At 45.7% G+C, this 22,444-nt stretch overlaps 1 protein-coding gene across 1 annotated transcript; it reads left to right on the top strand.

Annotated features, from left to right (window-relative positions):
• Positions 1–16,301: 16,301 nt before the first annotated feature.
• On the top strand, positions 16,302–19,866 carry LOC139333293 (beta-2 adrenergic receptor). The gene is made up of 2 exons (XM_070965572.1): positions 16,302–16,629; positions 18,489–19,866. Exon 2 carries the CDS (start codon positions 18,524–18,526, stop codon positions 19,580–19,582), a length of 1,059 nt encoding a protein of 352 aa, XP_070821673.1. The 5' UTR covers positions 16,302–16,629; positions 18,489–18,523; the 3' UTR covers positions 19,583–19,866.
• Positions 19,867–22,444: the final 2,578 nt, after the last annotated feature.

The raw sequence follows: 22,444 nt of genomic DNA on the forward strand, positions 1-22,444 counted from the left end.
CTCAAACAGACCAACTCAAGGGCCACTTACTCGACTTTTCCCGAGCTTCCCATTCTGTCATGTATGCATCGAACGCAGATGAGGAGAAGAAGACTGCATGACACTCAGTAAACCTCACATGAAGACAGTGTGATGAGCTGAAAGCTCCAGAAAAAGCTGCTAAGAGTTGAGTTGACATTGGTTTGTCTGCTTCCAAGGTCAAGCGTTAACTTTCCGGCTTGATGCTGAAGTCTTTTTCCAGCAGAGTGTGAAAGCAGAGCGGAGACACAGCGACTCACCGGAGGTTTAAGTTCATGTTTGTTTGTATCGACTGTTTGTACAGTTCAGAGAGCAGCAGGACAAACAAACAGCAAACACAGCTCCTCGCTTTGTGTGTGTGTGTGTGTGTGTGTGTGTGTGTGTGTGTGTGTGTGTGTGTGTGTGTGTGTGTGTGTGTGTGTCTCCTCTGTGTGACTGTGTGTTTGTGTAGTCTGTCCTCCTCCAGGTCTCCGTGGTGGACAGGAGGTCATGTGACTCGCCTCCACATTCACTCTTCATATATGTTTACAGGCTTTATGGTTACATTTGGCAAACTGATGCTTTTACTTTGTCGATCTGTTCTGACACCACATGCACTTCCTGTCTGTCTGTCCTCTGTCTGATCCTGATGCTTCTTCCACCTTTCTTCCTTTCTCCTTCTGTGAGTCCAGGGTCTGAGGAAACAGGATGTTTAATTCTGCACAGATTTTCTAACTAACGTAACTAAAACTTGCTTGACTCAACTTCTCTTTATACAGTTTGTTGTTTTTCTGGCCTGTGAAATTCTGAATATTTCAGAGGCCTGTAAAAATAGGAAAGTTGGTGTTGTCCAGTAGCATATTTGCAAATTCTGAGACGATAACAGACGTTATGGACAGAAGTTTGGACGTCCAGAGCAGTGAGGAGAAACTATAGCTTTGACTTAATAATCATTCCCTGCAGGCCCTTTCAAAATAAAGCCTCAGCTTTGAATTCTAATCAAAGCACATCTATTCCTCTGACCTCCTCCTTCACAGTTCAGGGTTTATGAGCTGCAGGCTTTAAGTTTCCACGTCACTTCTGTGACTTCCATGTTTACGGCGATCGGCTTGTGATGAAGTCCGTTTGGCCCAAAGCGAAGCAGCTTCCTGACCACCTGAGAGGATCAGGAAGCAAACCGATCACACTCTGCTTCCTGGATCCATCAGCTGATCTCTACCTGAAGACGCTAAGGTGATTACTGACCTGAGGCTTCATCACAGGACGGAATGCTGTGCTGAGACGGTGGACGAGAGCAGGTCAGGACACAGCGATTACCGAAACACTGATCCTGTCTCTGAGGGAGACACAGTGACCCGACGGCTGGTTTCAGCTCCGATGAGTTATTTTAATTAACAGCGAGGACGTACTGTACTTTCAGAGCTCAGAACCTTTGCACCAAAGTTTTCATCACAACTGATCAATTCATTATTTGCAAATTTGTTGGATAAAATGACAAAATAGCTTCTGTGTTTTATTGAATATTCAAGCTCTGAAATCTACCTCCTTCACTACAAAATAAGTTTGTGTTTAATCACATTGCCGTAAAACTAACCGACGCTCGTTTGCGGCTCGTATCTTAGAGTCCTGCTGTAACTGAATAATTGCTGTGATTATATTTCTTCTCATTAATCTGCGACATGCATCATTTCATGTAACAGAGACTCTGAGGTCCTGCACGGATGGACAAGCGGAGGTGTTGGTGGGTGTATTTTTGAAGATCAGCCGGGCTAGCTGTTTCCTCCTGCTTCCAGTCTTTATGCTAAGCTAAGCTAACCATGTCCTGACTCCAGCTCTGCATTTAACAAACAGACAGACGTCCATCCATCGTCTCATTTCACTGTCAGAAAGAAAGCAGAGTGCCTCCCAAAACATTAGACTAAAGAGAATTGGGCAGATTTTACATTTCCTTCAGTTAAAATGCTCATAACCGACAGATCCCAGAGAAACCTCCACACAATAGGTACGTGTGGATCCAGAGAGACAAAATAATCAGCTTGATAATTGTGTTCCTGTGTAAATGTGCGCTCAGTGAGCTCCTTTCATACCGAACGAGCAGCGGCCTGAACATGAGCTGAGAGGAGCGCTGGCTTCATCATTTCTGATGGCATCGAGCCATTCGTTCGCACACAACCTTGACAAACTACATGTTGCTCAAAGGCCAAAGCCTCAAGTTAAGATCCCAAAATCACTGCAGCAACAGTTTGTAAGAGGAGTTCAACAGAAGAAAAAATAAAGAAAGCAAAGCGAGAAAATCTCATGTTTTTATGTTTGTTTGGTTCAGTTTCCTTTCAGATCAAATCAGAAACGAGGAAAAAGTGATTCTCATCTCCAGCTTCTCTCCACCTTTTCATTCGTCCTTTCAAAGCAGCAGCAGGAAAAAGACGTCTATAAACCAACATGTTTTTCACAGATTATTTCCTGGATGAGGTTCTCATTTCGCCCTGTCGTCGGATGATTGACAGGAACACCTTCTGCAGTTTAGCTGGCAGTTCTTCACAGTGAAAGGACAAACGAACGCTTTCCCAGACGCATGAGCAGAAACATGTATGCGTCTGTCGAGGCAGCGTTTTACGACTCGTGTTGGTACGAGTGTCAGACCATCTGAATGCAGACTCAGCTCTCAGTGAACAGGAAACGCAGTGACACACACTTTGGTTTAAATTAACAGGTTATCCTGGTGTGGATGCTGAGAAAAAATAAAACTCATTTAACACACTGTGTCTCACATCATAGCTGCCTGCTCAGCAGAGCCTGAACGATGCTCCATTAATGTGGTTCAAAGGTGGAAACTTTCTGAGTTTCTGAGCTGGAAACGTTCACAGAAAAGTTAACATTTCACTTCTTGTTTCTTGTGCTGAAATGCACAAAAAACACATTCATCACTTCTGAGGAGGAATTCATTCTTTGCAACATCAACCAAAACACCACGTCTAAAGTCTTTAGAAGCCAACAGGAAGTCATCCTGCTCTCTAGATGCTTCAACACAAGTTCAAAAAATGCTGTAAAACTGTGTTGATGTTGAGGTTCAGAGTCAAACAGCAGCAGACAAATCAAACTCACCTCAAATCAGTGATGAAACGCTGAAAAGCTCCAGATCAGCTGCTCCTGAGGTGAAAGTGTGTTGTTACACCTGGTCAGTTCAATGCAGGAGCGATAATTAAATGCTGAAGGTGTGCAGCCACCCAAAGTCTGTGTCTACCTGTCTAACCTGTTCTGTTTTTTAGGAATCCCTTTTTTTTTTTTACTTAAGTCTGAATCGATTTTCAAGCCTCCAGCTCTGCAGGATACAACACAATCATGTCAGGATCATTTCATTTCAAACACCTAATGAGGGAACAGCATCTGGAAGAAGATGTTTGTTCATCCCTCCAGTGAAGTTACACACACAGAGACTCTTTGACAAGGAGCACTGAAGCTGTTCATCATGGAACAGAGAGTTACTAACATAACTAACACTAACAGGAATACCAGTACAGTCTGGCATGTAAGCACAGATTTAACAACAAGCTGCGCTGGAACAAGTACTCAAATACAAGTCAAGTAAAAGTACAAATACCACATTGTAAAAATACTTTATTATAAGTAGAAGTCCTGCTTGTACTATGTCCCCTGAGAGTAATATATCTTTATATACTTCATGATTTGATTGCTAACACACATCAGATCAGTATGGTTTATGTGGTCAGTTAGTTAGCCCAGCGGTTCCAAATCTAGGGGTCAGGCCCCTCCAAAGGGTCACCAGGTAAGTCTGAGGGGTCGTCAGGTGACAAATGGGGGAGAAAGTAAGAAAAAAAAATCAAAGTGTTCGAGTTTTAGAGGGGAATTTTCTGTCTGATGGAACTGCCAACAGTTTATAGACGCAGACAGACGGCTACAGCCGCCATTGTCCACTAATCAGAAGGTCGGCGTGTGAATGGGCGACTGCTTGGATGAATGAATGTCGTAAAGAGCCTTCAGCGCTCTGAAAGGCTGGAAAGATGATGTATGAATAGAATCTTTCAACCTGAAACATGAGAATGAGCCACTTGTTTATAAGCTGAGAAGCTGCTTCAGTCTGACATATTTTTTATTATATCTCATAAGCTCGTCACACTTTCAACGTGACTCGGATGTCAGACTGATGCAGTGGATGTCAGTCTGAATGTCATGTCAGGATTCAAATAAGGATCTAGAAGTTTAAAGTAGCACAGAATGAAAAATACTCGTAAAGTACTTCAAGTTCCAACCATTGACACGACGTAGCCACAGATCGTTATCATGGAAGAGCCACAGGGACGTCGTCACTATCACCTGCACTGTTGTCTGAGCAGTATTTTATTTCTAAGAGACAAATTACAGGCTGAAAATGAACTTAAACAAACATGATTGATCTCAGGTGTTCACTGTTTGACTTCGCTGTCTGTCACCTGTAATCCTGCCAGGATCCTGTGATTGTTTCAAAAGCTCCTCACAGAAAATAAATGTGAGGCAGCTCTGCAGGAAACACGCTAACGAAACCTCCAAATGTGACTGCAAACAGATCATCGCTGCTACGCCTTCGTGAAGGTGACAAAAGAATAGAACAAAGAGCTGCAGAGTTAGTCATAAATCAAGCAGCCGTTCTCACATTACAGCGAATGTCACTGAAGCTTTTAGTCAAAAATAGAGGATGAAAATGTTCTTATTTCAATAATTTCTCCATGTTATTTAAAATTAGCTACAGATTAGACAATCTCTCATTGTTCCGTTGAGGTTTAACTCAGCTGGGCGGGTTAAATCTGCCCTGCGATGATCTCTGTAACCCCTCAGCGTTTATGGAGTCACAGACAGGCCTGTGGCTTCAGAGGTGATCAGATGGCCTCTGCTGGACTCCTGCTGAGGAGGAGCAGCAGCTAACAGGCGGTGATTCACCTCCTGGCAGGAGGCGTCTGTCTGGTTCCTCTGGCGCAGCTGAAGCAAACACTGTGGTTACAGTGATTCTCAGCGTGCCTCCATCGACCGCTGGAGACGATGTGGTCCATCACACTCACACACCTTCCGCTGGAAATGACCTTTAAGGATAAAACTGTTGTTCTTGAATATTTTTGTCATCAAATTCAGAACCAAACCAACAACATGTAGACTCCTTCACAGCCCAGTGAACTTAAAATCCTTAAAAACACCTCACCAGCACAGTGACCACTGTGGGTTTTATCAGATGGAGCGTGTGTGTGTGTGTGTGTGTGTGTGTGTGTGTGTGTGTGTGTGTGTGTGTGTGTGTGTGTGTGTGACTAAAGTGTGTGTTCACTGATGTATTTTTACTAGTTTTTAGTAATGGAGCCCTTGGGGCCACAGGAACAAACTCGTTAGTGGACACTTCTGGTCATATCACCAGACTTTAATGTTTATATTTGACATCTTCTTTTCAGGATGTCCACCGTCAGTCTGGAGATAAATCAATAGGAGGCAGCGCCACAGTCCACGTCTCAGCTAGCTCACGTTTCACTAATCTGTGATCAAATAGCCACAAGGAATCTGAAAGAGGTCGCTCAAAGCGATGAATCAGCTCAGCTTTTTAGCCTCCGTTAGCTCGTCGCTCTGTTCGCTGGCTCTGGTGAACTCACTGCACACGACCAGTTCAGCAGCAGACGGACACAGTGAGAGACGGGCTGGTGGACACAGTGGACCTTCAGGAGCTGACTTACACTCATCAGGTGGACGCAGACACATCTCCTATGGGATGATTGCATTGCTGTCTCAGTTCCTGCCAGATGTGAGAAACAGGCGACGGTTTGCAAAGACGTCAGCCAATCAGGGCGAACTTCATCCGGAGATCATTTGTGGGAGGTTTCTCGTATGTCAGCTGCTTGTGGAGTCCCGCCGTCCCCTCGCAGATTAATGATGCAGCTTTAAAACAGAAAAGAAACTAAGCAAATGTCAGTGACTTTCCTTTTTGAGCTTCTGAACGGTGGATATTTCATTAGAGTCTTCTTCATGAACAGGTGCTGTTTGACCCCAGCCTGGTATTCAGAGGAGCTCTGTGACCTTTGACCTCTCCGAGTGTGAACTGTGGGCGTACAGGCCAGCGGCCGTTCGTCTTCTCTCTGCTCCACTTCTGTCTCTGACATCCGTCCAGGTTGTCATGCCAGAGCCGGTGGCTGACTCTGCAGACCCATGATGCATCAGTGCAGCTGTCCTCGTGCGCCGCTGGCAGAGACGTCCTCTGCTCATTTCTGTGGCAGCTGAATTAGACACACTGAGTGTCCTCAGAGACACTTCAGCCTCCTGTGTGTCATTATTAGAACGCATTTATCTGAATAACACCACACCTGTGGCAGACTCTACAGATGAGCGTCCAAACTGAAGATGAAGGCTCTCAGCTGCCACTTCAGTAGGTACACTTCTCTAAAAGAAACACAATCAATCAGAACACTTTATTGATCTCAAAGGGAAACTAGGTCAGTCGCAGTTGCTCCCAATGTACAACAGCAAAAAAAAAAAGAAAAGAAAAAGGAGATAAGAAACATTTTAGAGAATATGTGACAATATGTATAAATACGTACACGATGCAACAATAAATCAACATAAACAATATGAAATATGTAAATGCAAATATATTGACCATCTGCATTATGCCAGAATAATGATGATGATGATGATGATAATATAATAAAAAGTAAAAGTAGTAGTACAATAATGCAGTATAGAGTACTGCAGTAATGCTTCTAATGCAATAAATCCAGAAGTTTATGATGTTAGTGCATAAAGAGATGAAAGCACATGAATGTGCTGCACCACAGACTCAGTGTCAGTTTCAGCTCGGCGCTTCTTTAAGGGTGCGGTTTCCAAACGCTGCCACGTGACGAAGATCAAATATTTGCACATCAGTTTGGAGTCATTGTGCAGGTTTTACTCCTTCATGATCACCTCCGTCTGACTCAGGACGTTCCTCCTCTCAGAGGCACAGACAGTGAACGTGAAGCTGTTTGGTGCTGCAGCTAATTAGTACGTCTCATCAATTAACGCATTTATCTATTATTATCTATTTGAGCTGTTATTGGATCGTGCAGTCAACAAATGTTTTTTTAAATTATGAAAAATGCCATTTCAAGTCCTGAGAGCCCAGCCTGACGTTCCAAAACATTACATTTATTCAGCTGATGCTTTTATCCAAAGGACTCAGGGTGCGTTCAGCCATGTGGATACGACCCAAAATGGCAAAAATCATCCAAGAACATCAATTATGTTGAACTGTTTCAGGTACATGTTGTGTTTTATCCATCAAATGTCTCATTTTATACAACCAACAGTCCAAAACCTCAAAACATTCAACTTAAAATGATGATGAATAGAACTCTGGAAGGCAGTAAATGTTCATATTTGAGAAGCTAATCCATAATTTATTTGTCATTTTTGATGATTAAACTAATGCAACCACTCGGTGATCATCAAAATTACTTATTTTTGTTTGTCTAACTGATAATTCAGCTCGTCTCGCTCTAGGCTGCGCGTTAATGTCCATGCACATGTTTAACTATGACGTAATGTTCATGTGTCCACATACTTTTGGCCACATTGTGTATTCCATCATTGACTTTAGCTCACTATCATCACGTCCGGCCAATAAAACCTGGACTTACTGATAAAACTCTGTTACATAAATTCGGAGCGCAGCGTGCAGACAGCTGTTGGGGCCGGCTGTGTCTCTTGTAATGATCTTATAGCGGCAGCTGAGGCGACCTCTCCCATAAACCGCCCCTCGCCTCCTCCCCGCCGCTCGCTTGGACACGCAAGTCCAAACAAAGATGACATCACCGCTCTCCCAAACGTGACTCAGAGCGGCCGACGAGCCGGCGGACCGTGAAGCTCAGCTGCCTGCACGCTCTCCCATCTGTCGCCTGAAATCCACGGGCCCCGGCCGAGCTCCATCAGCCCTCCAGAGGCTCACCCAGCAGGGGTGAGGAGTAGGGGGGAGGTGGGAGGAAGTGATGAGGAGGGGGAGTCAGGGTGTGCAGTGGTGGAGGAGGAGGAGGAGGAGGAGGAGGAGAGGGCGACACTGCTCGTCTTTCCCTTCAGATGAGCGAGCACATCACGGTCAGAGTGAATTAATCCAACGCTCGGTGGTGGCGTGCCGGCCGTCGTCCTCGCTTGCCTGGCGAGCTGCTGTGTCACCCTCTTCCCCTCCTGCCTCCCCTCCCCCCTCTCCATGGAAACGAGCTCCATCTCTCGCTGTAAGATGTATATTTCCCCTCTGGCCTGTGTTGCTCTGCTGCTCTGAACCTCTGCTTTGTCAGTGCAGTGATTTGAAGGCGTTTAGTGACACAGAGCGACGCAGCTCATGAGTCTGCAGACCGTCGGCCTCACGCCTCTTTGGAAAGGACTGGTTCTGGTCGCAGCCTCGTCAGAATTTGGATAAAACGCTTATGAACATGATGAAAGGGAGTGTAAGTGGGCTGATGGACAACTAGCATTTGCTTTTCCGTGAAGTGTAACCACAGTATTTCCCTAAATTTAATGATGCTGGACGGTAGTGAACAGGCAAAACACTGTCACTCAACGTACCCTGAGCTTTTTCAAAGTCGTCCTTGTTGATGTTCCTGTTTGGTGACGTTGTGGAAGCTCATTACATCTCCGGATAGTCAGTGTGAGACCACAGGAAGCGAGTCAGGGACAAACCTGAGGACGACCTGAAACCTACAGACAGGACAAACCACACACAGAGTCCTTACGACTGAATAAATGCACCCATTCTTCTTCTTCTTCTTCTTCTTCTTCTTCTTCTTCTTCTTCTTCTTCTTCTTCTTCTTCTTCTTCTTGTCTTACTTGTTGTGCGTTTCCTCAAGCAACTCGGATCTGACCGTCAACACCAGCTGACCCAGACCGGAATAGATCAGTCGTCAGGGCCAGATCAGGTTCAGGATCAGCTCAGCAGCCTTAATGTGAGTCCACACCTTTAGGCTGCTGCTGTTTCTTCCTCCATGTTTCTGATGCTGGCAAAGATTAACAACAACATCAAGTAAGTTGAAGAGACTTCCAACTTCCTGTCTCCATATTTTTATGTCCCGCTTCAAAAAAAAGTGAGAAACTCATTTATACCTTCGGCTGAAGTGAAAAATATCAACACTGAGAAGAAGCCGTTGTTGTGGCAGAAGCAGCTCTGGTAAAATGATTTGTTTTTAGGTTAAAGGGATTTAATTCCCATTAAGCCTTCTGGGCTGAAGCACTGCTGTCCTAACAGCTCACAGCATGAAGCGAAATGCCTCTGATGGGCAGAAAGGATGCAGACTTTAAGTGAAGCTGCATCAGAACAGAGCCACCTCCTGCCTCTGAAACACATTTCTATAAAGCAGATGTAAACACGCAGAATCGTGTTTTATCTGCTGAACTTTTCAGAACATCAAGCTTGAAGTCAGTTTCTCTGCAGGCGCGACGACGGCAGGACTTTGGATTACATCATGAATAAACGCACTGTATGGACCGATGGTGTGTGACACATCCATCTGGTGTCGCAGTGGCACTGAAATCCCACACCGGACAATTAATTCCTACACCAGAGGAATCTCCCACAAGACCCTCATCACACCGGACGAAGAGGCACAAATCCAGCTTAATGGTCCTTTAACTGAGAGCATCACAGCGTCAGTATCACCCGTGGTGTGTTTGGCCTCCAGAGGCTCAGTTTGCTCAATTTATTATTAGCATACAGGTATAAATAATTCATAAACAGCCCTAAATGTCAATTAAAGGCGGCAAAAATGTCTTTATTTACCAGATAATGATTCCACAGGAGAGGAGCTCCAGGGATTTGCAGTTTTACTCAGAGTTGCACAGAGCAGATATAACTGACCTGTTCCTCCACGCAGGCTGGACGTGTCACATATGCAGCATGTAAAACCAGGTGACGCTGTTGCCTGCTGCAGGTGGTTGTGTACAGGTGTGTTTACGTCTGTGTTTCCATTCAAATGTAGTGCAAAGTGAGGCTGTGCTTGGCCACAGCAGTGTTTTGAGCTAAATGCTAACAATAGCATGCTACGATGCACACAATGCAGTGCTAGCATGCTGATGTTTAGAAGGTTGTACAATGCTAACCATCTTATTTTGTCATGTTAGCATGCTAACATTTGCTAATTATGGTTAAACACAAACTACAGCTGAGGCTGAAAATTTGTTCAATTTGGGCAAACTGAAACGGTGGAACTGGAGAAAAAGTCATTGCATCACTTATAATTCCAGTTTATCCTGAGGGGAACTTGAATGCACCACGGCCTGGAAACCTGGAGTTGACTGTGGACACAGGCCGTCGCTGCGAGCACAAAACAGCAACACGACATTAAAAACATGTTTTTTTCTGCTGATTTTCTATTGATTTCTGCGCACCACAGCGAGCAGCTTCATTTCAACCACAGTGAAAAAACCCTGATAATCCCCACGTCTTCTACTTCACAGTTCGAGCTCTAAGAAGTGAGCGAGCGCTGCCTTTAGCATGTTGCTATGTCTGACCTGTGTTTCAGAGCAGGAACCGAAGCTGCTGACTTATGAGACGTCACAGAACGAGTCCCACGACGAGACCAGGAACAGGAAGCGCTCTGCTAAAATCCAAAATATAAATTTAGTGCCATTTTCTTCTTCAGCCGTCACACTTGAAGCAGTGAAACTCCTCATGTATCAGCAAAGTGTTCCTGTCAGAGTGTTTCTCTCTGCTGTGTGTGGACAACACTTCATCCTTCAGTTCTGGAGATACGTGGCTTTCTGAATGTGAATGTAATGGAACAAAAAGTACAATGTTCATGTCTGAGATGAAATGGAGTAGAAGTGCAAAGCTGCATGAAATGGAAACACTCAAGTAAAGTACAAGTGCCTCGAATCAAAAGAATTCAGGGTATTTCAAACACAGGTGCTCGCAGTGTCTGTTGGACTTACGGCTGTTGGGAAGAACAGAGGAAACCAGGTGAGACCAGGTGAGATGAGTGGACGGTGAACAGAACACGGCTGTCAGGCAGGAGGTCGCTCTTTGTTTCTCATTTCCCATCAACACTCAGCGTTTCTGTCAAACTGTGACCACGATCATCCTCTAACCTCAAAGCTACAGAGGGTCATGTGTTTCATAACATTTCCCAGTGCTAACATGCGAGCTTGACTGTGTGTCGCTCTGAAGGGCAAATCCCAACATGTTTTTTTATTTGATCTGGAGGATGTGAGCATGTAAGCAAAGCTTTGAATCATATGAAGTCCTCTATCCGTCATGGCTGGACTGAGAGCCTGGCCCTGTGTGGCCTGAAGCCCGCTCCCTCTTCAAGGTCGAAAGCAGACGCACAAGAAATGAGAAAAGGCTTTCTATGAATTATTGGCCTTTGTGGAGAGCCGCGGTGTGATTACTGTGCACCCTGGCTTCACAGCTGGAGTTCAGCGCGTATGTGAACAATGACAGTCGAGTTTTCCTTCCGCCAGAGGACGACATGCTGAGCCTCGCCCAGGTGATGAGCGGGTGCAGATGCTCGAGTAACTCGGCTCCTCTGGGTTTAACTGGAAATAAAGAGTGGCTTCATCATCCAGCCCGGTTAGATAAGCTAAGATAAGACGTCTATCTTTGGTCCATCAGCCCGGCGTCCTTCTGCCCTCCTGTCAGCCTGTGAAAGCTGCTGATTTGCCAACAACTACCGACCACTTCAGCAGTTCATCACTCATCATTTCATTTCTTTCTGCTCGCTGGATGTGGAAATATTGACGGCTGTAATTGCTTGTTTTCATGTCAAAGCAGAAAAGCGTCTTCTTGTCTCCCGCTGGCTGTGAATCATTTATCCAAGAAGGAGTTGGATGGCAAATCTTTTATTTTGGCGCCCCTCCTCTACCTCAGATTGGATTTTAAGCTCACGCTCATTGTCTGGAACAATCCAGCTTTCATCACTGTTTATGTTTTACATAAAATATCTTCATTCACTTTGTGTCTGCGAGGGACTTCTCACTCTGTTTAAAGAGCAGATGTGCATCAGCTCGTCTTATTTGGAAATGTTTATGGTTTGCACTTATCTTTGCTCTCTTTGTGAACCACAGTACGTGGAACAGTCTTCAAACAGCGCTCAGGAACGCAGTGCTGGAATCAGCTCTAACAGTCGAACCCCTGCAGACATCTTGAACCACGCTGGAGGTTGTGCAGCTTTCTTGTTAAATAAGTAATGAGACACTCTTGAAGATTAGTCATCATCTGCATGTCCCCTGGAGTTTCTGTGGCGGATTAAAAAAACATCACAGCATCCTTTCCGTGCACGCTTTTGTCATGCAAACTGAGGCTGAACGCTTCACTTCAGCGCCATGAATATCTACCTCTGTCACTTCATTACTGTGAGCGATGGGCTGATGCACGAGCACAAATTTATGACCTGCAAGGCGGAGTTCAAGTGAACTTATTAGTGGTTAAACACTGCAGGGATGGTTCCTCAAAACACTCTCCAGCTGCCAACTGATCCTTTATCTCAGTCGTGATTTCACATTCATGACTAACCGTGTTTCATGTGCATCCAAATGAGGGAATATTTCAGCAAAACTCACGCTCACGTCAGCACGAGCATGGGTTTAGAGTTAACCATGTGACCGTGGTCAGGCGTGTGGAATAAATCTGACACAGCTCGGCTGGTGAGATCCCATCAGAGGATCGTCTCAGGACGGACGGGGATGACTGAAACCGGCTTTCAGTGACTTCTGAGGGACATTTTGCTGAGTCGGTTGAAGAAGCTTCAGCAGCAGGTGTCAGTAAATGTGTTTTATGAATTCCCCCCGAAATCAGTCATTTCTTCCCCCAAACTGCTAAATTACGTACTTCTACTCCTCAGTTTACTACATAATTACTTAATTTCTTCCCCCAAATTAAAGAAGAATGCTCTGATTTCAGACATGAGTGTTTATTTGCTGCTAGCGGAGCAGCACTCAGCCTGTGAAACAGCTGTTTATTTCTTCATGATGGTATGAGGACGGCGTTCAGAAGACCTCGCAGGCTGAGTGGATGTCCCTGCAGAGCATTTCTGAGTGCTGTTTATTTACGTGACTCACCGTTTTTTTTCTCAAATTATTTTTTACCCTTCTGCTGCAACCTTCTTTGTTTTATTTACTTATTTACCTTTACCAAAAGAACACATGCAAAAGATGCTATCATATGTAAACTTATCTTATTTCACATTGGAAAGATGAGTGACACATGCTCAAAATGCCCAAAAAACCATGTGTCTGCACAGTATGTGATTCATCACCTGCGTGTCAGTGTGTGAAACATCAAACCAAACAAGCTTCAGTGGTAATTTTCTAACGGTTTTGCACATAAAAACACACAAAATGTGCAGTTTTAAAGGTCTGCTGTACAGGACTTCCAGGGGTTCTTCTGACAAATATTAAATATAATGCTTAAAATCACCTGAAATATGTCTCTTTCACTACTAAATACTAATAAAACATCAATTAAACACCTTTTATGGGTCACTGAAGTTATTAAAATTCATCCTTCCGGGGATCTACATGCATGAAACAAGTCTCGACCCGTCCAGCTGTTACTGAGATGTTTGCACCACAGTGGTGGACTCATCATCCAGATAGCCACGCTGCTAACGGCGCCTCCACAGAGAGAATTTCCAAAAGAAACCTGAAGCAGTGAAACTGTGGACATATTCCACTGCAGGCAGGCATCTGTAGTCAGCACAGATGTCTGAGTCCAGTTTGTTTGCACAGCAAAACAGAGTTTTTACTCTGAATATCAACGTGTCAGATACTCAGCATGAGTCAATATTTGACCTGAGACTGCTGATACCAAGCAGTTAAAACCCTTGACAAACAGCCTGCTGACGGTGGAACACTGAGGCTCTCCATTAAAACCTAATCAGCTTTTCATTTGCATGTCACACTAATGAGATTCACACTGACATTTGAGCCCGACATCAGTGCAAATGAGGCTGTTGTTATTTCCATGTGTCTGAATTAAATGTGTAATAACCTGATTGAGCAGCGCTTCTTGCTCTGTGTTTCATGAGAGGGGGGGGAAGCCAGATCTGCATTTGCATCCAACAGAAGGCTTCGAAGAGCGTTTCCATGAAGAAGAAACCGTGACAGGCTGCGTCAGTGAGAGGAAAACAAACCTGGTAATGTTCAGCAGGTTTGAGCGAGCTCATACGTTTGTTCTGCGATTCCACCGAGACATGAAACGAGTCCACAGACGATGAATCTGCTGCTGAGGATGTGGCTCCACGAGACGAATGAAAACTAACATGAGGTGGAGGAAGGTGTCAGACCTCTTCTTAAGTAAATGTACAAATACCACACTGTGGAAATACTCCACTACAAGTCAGAGTTCTGAGAGTTCTGTTTATTGAGCTGAAGAAGACATGAAGGAACTCTTCATCCTTCAGTTCAGCTCAAACATTCACACATCTGGAGATACGTGGATTTCACTGGACAGGAAGGGGATGAAAACTGCAATCTGAAAAGTCGAGTAGCTGTCAGACAAATGCAGTGGAGGGAAAGTACAATATTGAAGTCTGAGATGTGGTGGAGTAGAAGTACTCTCAACTAAAGTGCAAGTATCAGAAATTTCTGTTGAAGTACTTGAGTACATGTACTTTACAGCTGGGCTCAAAGTGCTTTAGAGGAGGATGGATGTTCAGGAATTGTCTTTAACGTGAACTCAGTGGAGTGAAAACGACATGTGAAGTTTTAAAACAGCTTTAATCTCTATGATACAGAGGAGGAGGAGGAGGAGGAGGAGGAGGAGGAGGAGGAGGAGGAGGAGGTGGATGTAAGAGGGAATCATGAGGAGAAGCAGCTGACGGGTTTCGTGTTGACTTATTTAAGCTCCAGAAACAAACGCCCCACGCTGTGATCTGAAGCATCGGACCGGAGCTGTGACCTCTGGATTAAGGATTACCCACCACACACAGAGAAGCACGGGATTATGCTTTTGTTCTGTTGTGTCCACTGCTGCCAGTGCGGGACTGGAGCCCAACCCACCGATAAATGACAGCACTGCGCTGCACAGGCAGCGTTTACTGCACCCTGACTGCTGGACTCAGAGGTTTCTGAAGCTTCTGATAAGATGAAGATGATGAGGAGTCAAAGGAGAAACGGAGGCTGAAGGAAGGAGAGAGGAGGGGTCGGGCTGCAGAGGTCACGATGCTCCAGCAGTGAGAGCTGCCTGTTGTGTCAGTGGGTTCAACGATGGCCTGAACGCACCCTGAACGCACCCTGAACGCACCCTCTGTACTGCCTTATACACCTTACATGAGGTGTTATATCTGCTGTGTATGTGTTCTACACACACACACACACACACACACACACACACACACACACACACACACACACACACACAGAAGAAATAGACGCAGAAAAGATGCAAAATAAAATCGGCTGTATTTATGTACATCATATAAGAGAGCATAAAAATAATTCTAAAGATAATAAAGCACTTTGGATGAAAGCTCTCCACTCTCCACCTTTACTGCACGAGTTATTCTTTGTCTGCAGTGACTGTGAGGAGGACAGATAATGATGTCCATTGGTCTCTGTCCCTCTGTGAGGAGGACAGATAATGATGTCCACTGCTCTCTGTCTCTCTGTGAGGAGGACAGATATGATGTCCACTGCTCTCTGTCTCTCTGTGAGGAGGACAGATAATGATGTCCACTGCTCTCTGTCTCTCTGTGAGGAGGACAGATATGATGTCCACTGCTCTCTGTCTCTCTGTGAGGAGGACAGATATGATGTCCACTGCTCTCTGTCTCTCTGTGAGGAGGACAGATAATGATGTCCACTGCTCTCTGTCTCTCTGTGAGGAGGACAGATAATGATGTCCACTGCTCTCTGTCTCTCTGACTGGATGGATCAGCTGATCCCTGCAGAGACCATACCTCCACAGGTCTGCTGTGACTCCATTCAAACTCATTAATTAGGAATCTGTAATAAATGAGCATAAGAGTGATGTAATGACGGATGGACACACGAACACATCCCGGTGACGCGCAATGAATCTGGACCTTTCAGGGACTTTGGCCCACTTTGTATGTGAAGTGTCGAAAAAGGCAAAGATGTCATGAAGTGATTGAGCAGAAAAGAAAGAGTCTGAGCTCAGGTGGAACCTCTTTCTCTTGCTGACAGCTGTGACGGTCATGGACTCCAGCCTGAGACGACAAAAAAAAAAAAAAAAAAAAAGGAAAGGAGGCTTTCAGAGGAGGAGCGGACCCGGAGGAGATTCTGCCAGGGATTCACAGCCAGTCGGACACAGTGACGGGACATACAACCATCTTCATCCTCCGGCACGCACGTCCTGGACTGCAGCAGCCTTCGTGTTATAGGCGGGGGACTCCTCTGTCATCCGCATCCTCAGCCAATAGAGGAACCAGCGGAGGAGACACTTTAACCGTCGTTCCGGAGCGGAGCGCATCAGAGCGCAGCCTCCGGTGGCGCGGATCCATCCTCCCGTTCAGGGACCAGCATCTGGATCTGGTTCTGTTACTGGACTCTTTTCCTTTATTTTCCTCTTGGAGACTGTGGGATGGTTTGAGCTGCAGTGGCCGCCCGCTGTGTGGATGTCCAGAGGGGAAATGCAGCTTCACGGAAGGCTGGATTCCGCGTCTTGAAGGGAATTTAAGGCTAAAAGTGAGTAGAGTTGCGTGTTAATGTCTGATATGACCTGACAATGAAGATGTGAGTCAGTGGATGAGTTGACCTTCCATAAAAATATCAGGAAACTGTTTTCAAAGAGAGTCCCTGCAGAGAATCTGGAAGTGCGCTAAAACCCAGAAGATCTGTGTGTCTCTCTGCACACTAACAGCCCAAATTATTCCTTAAACAAAATGTCAGACAGACAGAGTGACGGTGACTGTGGTTCAAACACTTTAAAGCGCGTGTCCTGTAAGACGCGCAGTCTTGGTGGACAGTGCGGGTCCGTGCGCGCTGGAAAGTGATGGATTCTCCGTGCGTCCCGGGGATCATTGGCCGGATGTGCGGGAGGTTTCCGCATGACTGCGCGCTGTAGATGGATATACAGTGAAAAACAAGCTTGAGGATATGACATGTGAAACTGAAAAGCAAAATAAGCAGTGACAGGATAGCCTGCAGCTGCGTCTTTGTCATATTTATCAGCATGGATGTCCTAAAAACTGGACGCATCTTTTATCTTATTTAACATTTATTTAACGCGGGAATATGTGGAGATGATCACTGAAGGAGCACCGAGGAGCATTTTAAGACACTCTGAGCTGCAGGCTCTGGTCGTGACTGGATGTCTCAGTGTTTCAGCTTGGCCGCTTCTGAAAAATAACTTGAGGACATTTTTAAGAGAAAATGAACTACAGGATGGTCCTCAGTACATTAACCCCTCACAGTTTAACATGTGGAACATCAGGCTGAACTGAGTAAGGCTGACGTTATTTTTCACTGTAACTGACGGAGGATGTCAGGAACCACCTCGCTCTGCAGCGCGTGAACGTTTGTACCTCTGCGGATTAAAGAGTCCACGAGCGCCAGCTGGGTTCTGTTTACTATTACAGCTGCTTATCCGACCAGATTATGACGTCACCCCTCCCCGCAGGAGTAAGTAGTGTCCATCCATCCATCCTTCCATCCATCCATCCATCCATCCATCCATCCATCCATCCATCCAGCCATCCATCCACCGTCCATCATCATCATCCATCCATCCATCCATCCATCCATCCATCCATCCATCCATCCATCCATCCATCCATCCATCCAGCACTGGTCTGCTCCGTCCTCACGTCAGCTGACATCAGATCAGCTGTGTTGCTGCTGCATCATGACATCAGCGCAGGAAGTTAAAGGACAATAAAGTGAAACATCATTAACACAAAATGAAATCTTTGATCCAGAATTTTGCCACAACATGCTGTAAATGATTTGTCAAAGATTGTTCCACCACAGCTTCACATGCTGTAGGTCTATTAATTCATATATGTAATTTATATCAGGCCCCACCTTCAGTCAGAGTGATCTGAAGGTGGAACTTCATGTGTGAAGGCAGCAGACTGTAAGGGCACACATCAGCTGAGCTGCAGGGCTGCATCTTCTGACGCCTTCAGGGTCCAGTAGCAGCGAAGTGTTGATCCAGACATGAGCACTGATGTAGATTAACACCTGGAAACAGGACCGCGGTTTATCCTGATGGGCTGACGCATCAACTCGCAACAAAACCACCGCTGTGAGCTCCTCTTCAGGCTGTGGAGGTCGGGGCGCTGGATGGGTGTGAGGTGGATCCAGTCTTCATGCAGGAGAGCAGGGACTGTAAACCCATTACAGACACATCACAGAGCTAGCGTTAGCTTTTGCTTTTAAAGATAACCAACATTTTCCCCAAACTTAACGATCCCACAGTTGTCACATGCAGATGCACAAACGCTTCTCTGTGGGTTGATTTGAGCAGAATTTGGTGTTTTTTCACGCAGCACATTTTACATGAGCAGTTTTTGTAACTCTTGACTTCCTCTTTGTGATTGTAGGTCATGAAGTGAACGCTGCAGCGTCTCTTGTTCCAATGATTGAGACCAGCACTCCCACCATGCTGCACAGAACTGAACCGGCACACTGCACCGTGTGCTGCTGTACGCTGGCCAACAAAATCCTCATGGTGCTCTTCATGGTGCTGCTCATCTTCGCCATCTTGTTTGGGAATTTGGTGACTCTGGCTGTGATTTTAGGGACTAAGCACTTCCACACGCCGCAGGGCTACCTGAAGGCGTCCCTCGCTGTGGCAGATCTGGCCGTGGGGATCTTCGTGGTGCCGCTGTCTGTCTACGCCGAGGTCTACCTCATGGTGACCGACTCGGCACCAGAGTGGACTTCATACAACTCACAGTCGGTGAGTTTCCACCCGTGCAACGTTATCGGCCCCATCTTTGCCGGCTGCACTTTGGTCTCCATCACCACCATTTTCCTGATGACCATCGAGAGGAGCATCGCTGTGCTGCGGCCGTTGCACAAGGACTCTGTGATCACACGGAAAAGGACCACCATCCTCATCGTCCTCTCCTGGGTGGGAAGTTTCTTCTTGGCGGTCTCTCCGATGGTTTTCAGCAGTGAGATCGCTCTGGAGTACAACTCCTGCAGCCGGATGTGTAATTACGCTCTGGGGACCATTGGCGAGTTCCCCAGCCAGGCCTGGAACATCCTCCTTCTGTTCCCCACGTTTGACTTCACTCTCCTGGGTGGAACTGTGGTCATCAACGTCATCTCTCTGTCCAGCATCCGGCAGCATTCGAAGCGCAGGAAACACCTGGCCGAGGCCGAGAGCCAAAGCACCTCCAAACCCACCTTCTCCGACATCAAAGCAGCCAGAACGATTGGGACGCTGACTGTGGCGTTTACCGCTTCATTCACCCCCATCGCTGTATTCGTGGTCGGGAACGTTTTGGGGAATATATGGTGCAACTTTTCCTTTTTCGCCTTCTGGATTTTGGCCACCAACAGTTGCTGGAATGTCATAATTTACAGCGTGAGGGATCAGAAGTTCAGACTTCGCGCACACAAGCTGCTCATGCCTTGCCAGAGAAAAAACACAAGCAAAAATCTGAAGAGCTCAGGGACCAAAGACTAGAGCTGGACCTCATCAGGACCGCATCGCTTAGATGTTTGTCTGTCACAAGAACTCGCTGTTCAACACGTTGTGGGTGTCGTTCAGAGACGCGTCTGCATGTTTTGTGGATTGTTGTTGTGAAGTTTTTACATTAGCATGGAAAGTTCTCAGATCACAGCTGTTGGATATTAAATGTCCCTCTTTGTGGACATTTGTCTCGTTCGTGTAACATGAAGCCTGTTTCAGTCTGTGGAATGCTTGTTTTCCTGAGTGTGATCAATTAAAACATGATTCGAGCTCAACCTGATTCCACAGTGTGTGAAGATGTTTATAAGACACATATTCTCAACTGACACGACAAGATTATTCAGTCAGTTCTGCAGTTGATCATCAGGCTGATGGTAAAATAATACTTTACTGATCAGCAGGAGGGAAATTATTTGATGTAAAATTCTGTTTCTACAAATTTCCTCAAGCTATTTTTCATATTTATAACGACACAGTCTAAAAATAGCAGGGCAATGTAAAGTTGGACATTTTAATGTGGAAGTCTATGGGGACTGGCTCGTTTTTGGATGCAGAGGATCAGAAGATGCAGCATCAAGGACAGATGAGTAAAACACAAAAGGCAAAATACTACAATTCTCATCCAACCTACAGGTGACCACACCCAGGGTACCACCTGACACACACCTGACACACACCTGATACACACCTGACACACACCTTACACACACCTGATACACACCTGATACACACCTGACACACACCTGACACACACCTTACACACACCTGACACACACCTGATACACACCTGACACACACCTTACACACACCTGATACACACCTGACACACACCTGACACACACCTGTCAGATGGAAATGGTCCCAATCGGCTGCCATCAGGGAACAATACAGACAGACAGACAGACAGACAGACAGACAGACAGACAGACAGACAGACAGACAGACAGACAGACAGGCAGACAGACAGACAGACAGACAGACAGACAGACAGACAGACAGGCAGGCAGGCAGGCAGGCAGGCAGGCAGGCAGGCAGACAGGCAGGCAGGCAGGCAGGCAGACAGGCAGGCAGGCAGGCAGGCAGACAGACAGACAGACAGACAGGCAGACAGACAGACAGACAGGAGCAGCATTACCATCTTTGTTTTTTAAAGTTCAATCTATGCAACATTAGCACTTGCTACTGAAACCTACAGAGAAAATTAAAATCAGAGTGAAAGACTTTCACTTTGACGTGTTCTGACTTCACAGATTTCCCAATAAAAAGCAGAAATTTAACAGCTCTAGTTTTGCCATCCGCAGTCACTCATCAGAAAACACTTTCCAGCCTCAGGACTCTCATCTACTCTGTTCACTTTAAGCAATTTCACACTTCATGGATTATCATTTTCTGAGCTTCCCTAAAAGTCCCAGCGGTCACGGCCAATATAACGACTTTTTGCAGAATGACATAAACTGAATGAGATTCCACGTTTAAGGGAATTGCCTGGATCTCCTCATTCGTGTGCAGAGCAGGGGCCAATGAGTGGCACTTCGCTCAGCCAATGAAATTCAGAGAGTCGGGATACGCTGCTTCAGTGGACAATTTACAGCCAAATTAAGTGCAAAGAAGGATATTACACAGGGCTTGAAATGCTAAATACAGTAAATGGCCTAAACATAAATATATATAGCCTAAAAATAAGTATAGATAGCCAAAAATATACTGTAGACAATCATCTACATAAGTAAAGTAAATGGGCCTTTTTTGAGAACTCCTTGACATACTGATAGAATAACGTGTAAAATATTCAGTTTCAGACAGGAGACGGATATCTGTTGGACAGACTGATAGCAGCATGCAAAACAGGCAAAATACCCTAAAAACACATGACTGACATATTAAATAAGCTTGTGCATGTGTTTTTGATGATGACAGGTTTTGTTGTTGGTGAAGTTTCTGATGTCTGACGAGGGCTGACCTGCACGAGAGGAATGAAAATGAAAAACAAGCCTGCTGAGTTCTTAAAAACTATTACATTGAAAACACTTATTTCAGATGAAGCCCAGTCTTCGTCAGGGTGTTGTCGTCCCTGAGCTCATCGCACAGAACCTGCAGAAAGAAAGATAAAGAAATCCTTTCTGTCAAATTCATCACTTCCTGCCACGAGCTGATGAGTCACAGCTGGAGGAGTGAAAAGGAAGCGAACACAACCAAAGAGAAAAAGATGAGAGGAGAGAAAGACGTCGGCGTCCTTGACTTTCATATCAATAAAGCTCACAGTGGACTGATTTATGACAGACGGACGGGAGGAAGATGATGAAGATGCTCCAGAAAAAGACCGCCGGCCTTTTCTCAAAGACAGAACAGCAGCTGTGATGATCGTGGAAACACCTGGAAATGCTCAGTGTGCTGCACTGAAACTGAACCAGCTTCATGAAGCTTTACACAGACAGACATGTCCCTCAGCAGACGATTGCTCACAACTTTAGGAAGCCACCAACCTTTAATGCAGCGCCATCATCAGGTCAGAGTCGAGAGTGCCTTTCAGCCTCAGCTGTACCTTGAGATTAACGTTAACGAGACAGCAGAGCCTTCTGAAAGCACAGCTGAGCCGAGCATGACGTGTTGTCAGCGGAGCAGCAGCAGCTTCGGTCCATCTGTGTCTCTGCAGGGTGCGTTCAGGGACAGCCTTCTGTGTGGATCGCACAGGCTTTGAACCCAACGCACAGAAGCAGAAGAGTGGCTGTTGGCTCAGACGTGTGGGAGATGGACGGCCGTGAAGAAGAAGACAGCTGAAACGCCTCCTGTGTGACGAGCTGGCTGAAACCGTGGATTCAATCCCCGAAACTGAGACCTGATCTGACAACAGTGTCA

The sequence above is a fragment of the Chaetodon trifascialis genome, chromosome 7, assembly GCF_039877785.1.
Source record: "Chaetodon trifascialis isolate fChaTrf1 chromosome 7, fChaTrf1.hap1, whole genome shotgun sequence".
Lineage (NCBI taxonomy): Eukaryota > Metazoa > Chordata > Actinopteri > Chaetodontiformes > Chaetodontidae > Chaetodon > Chaetodon trifascialis.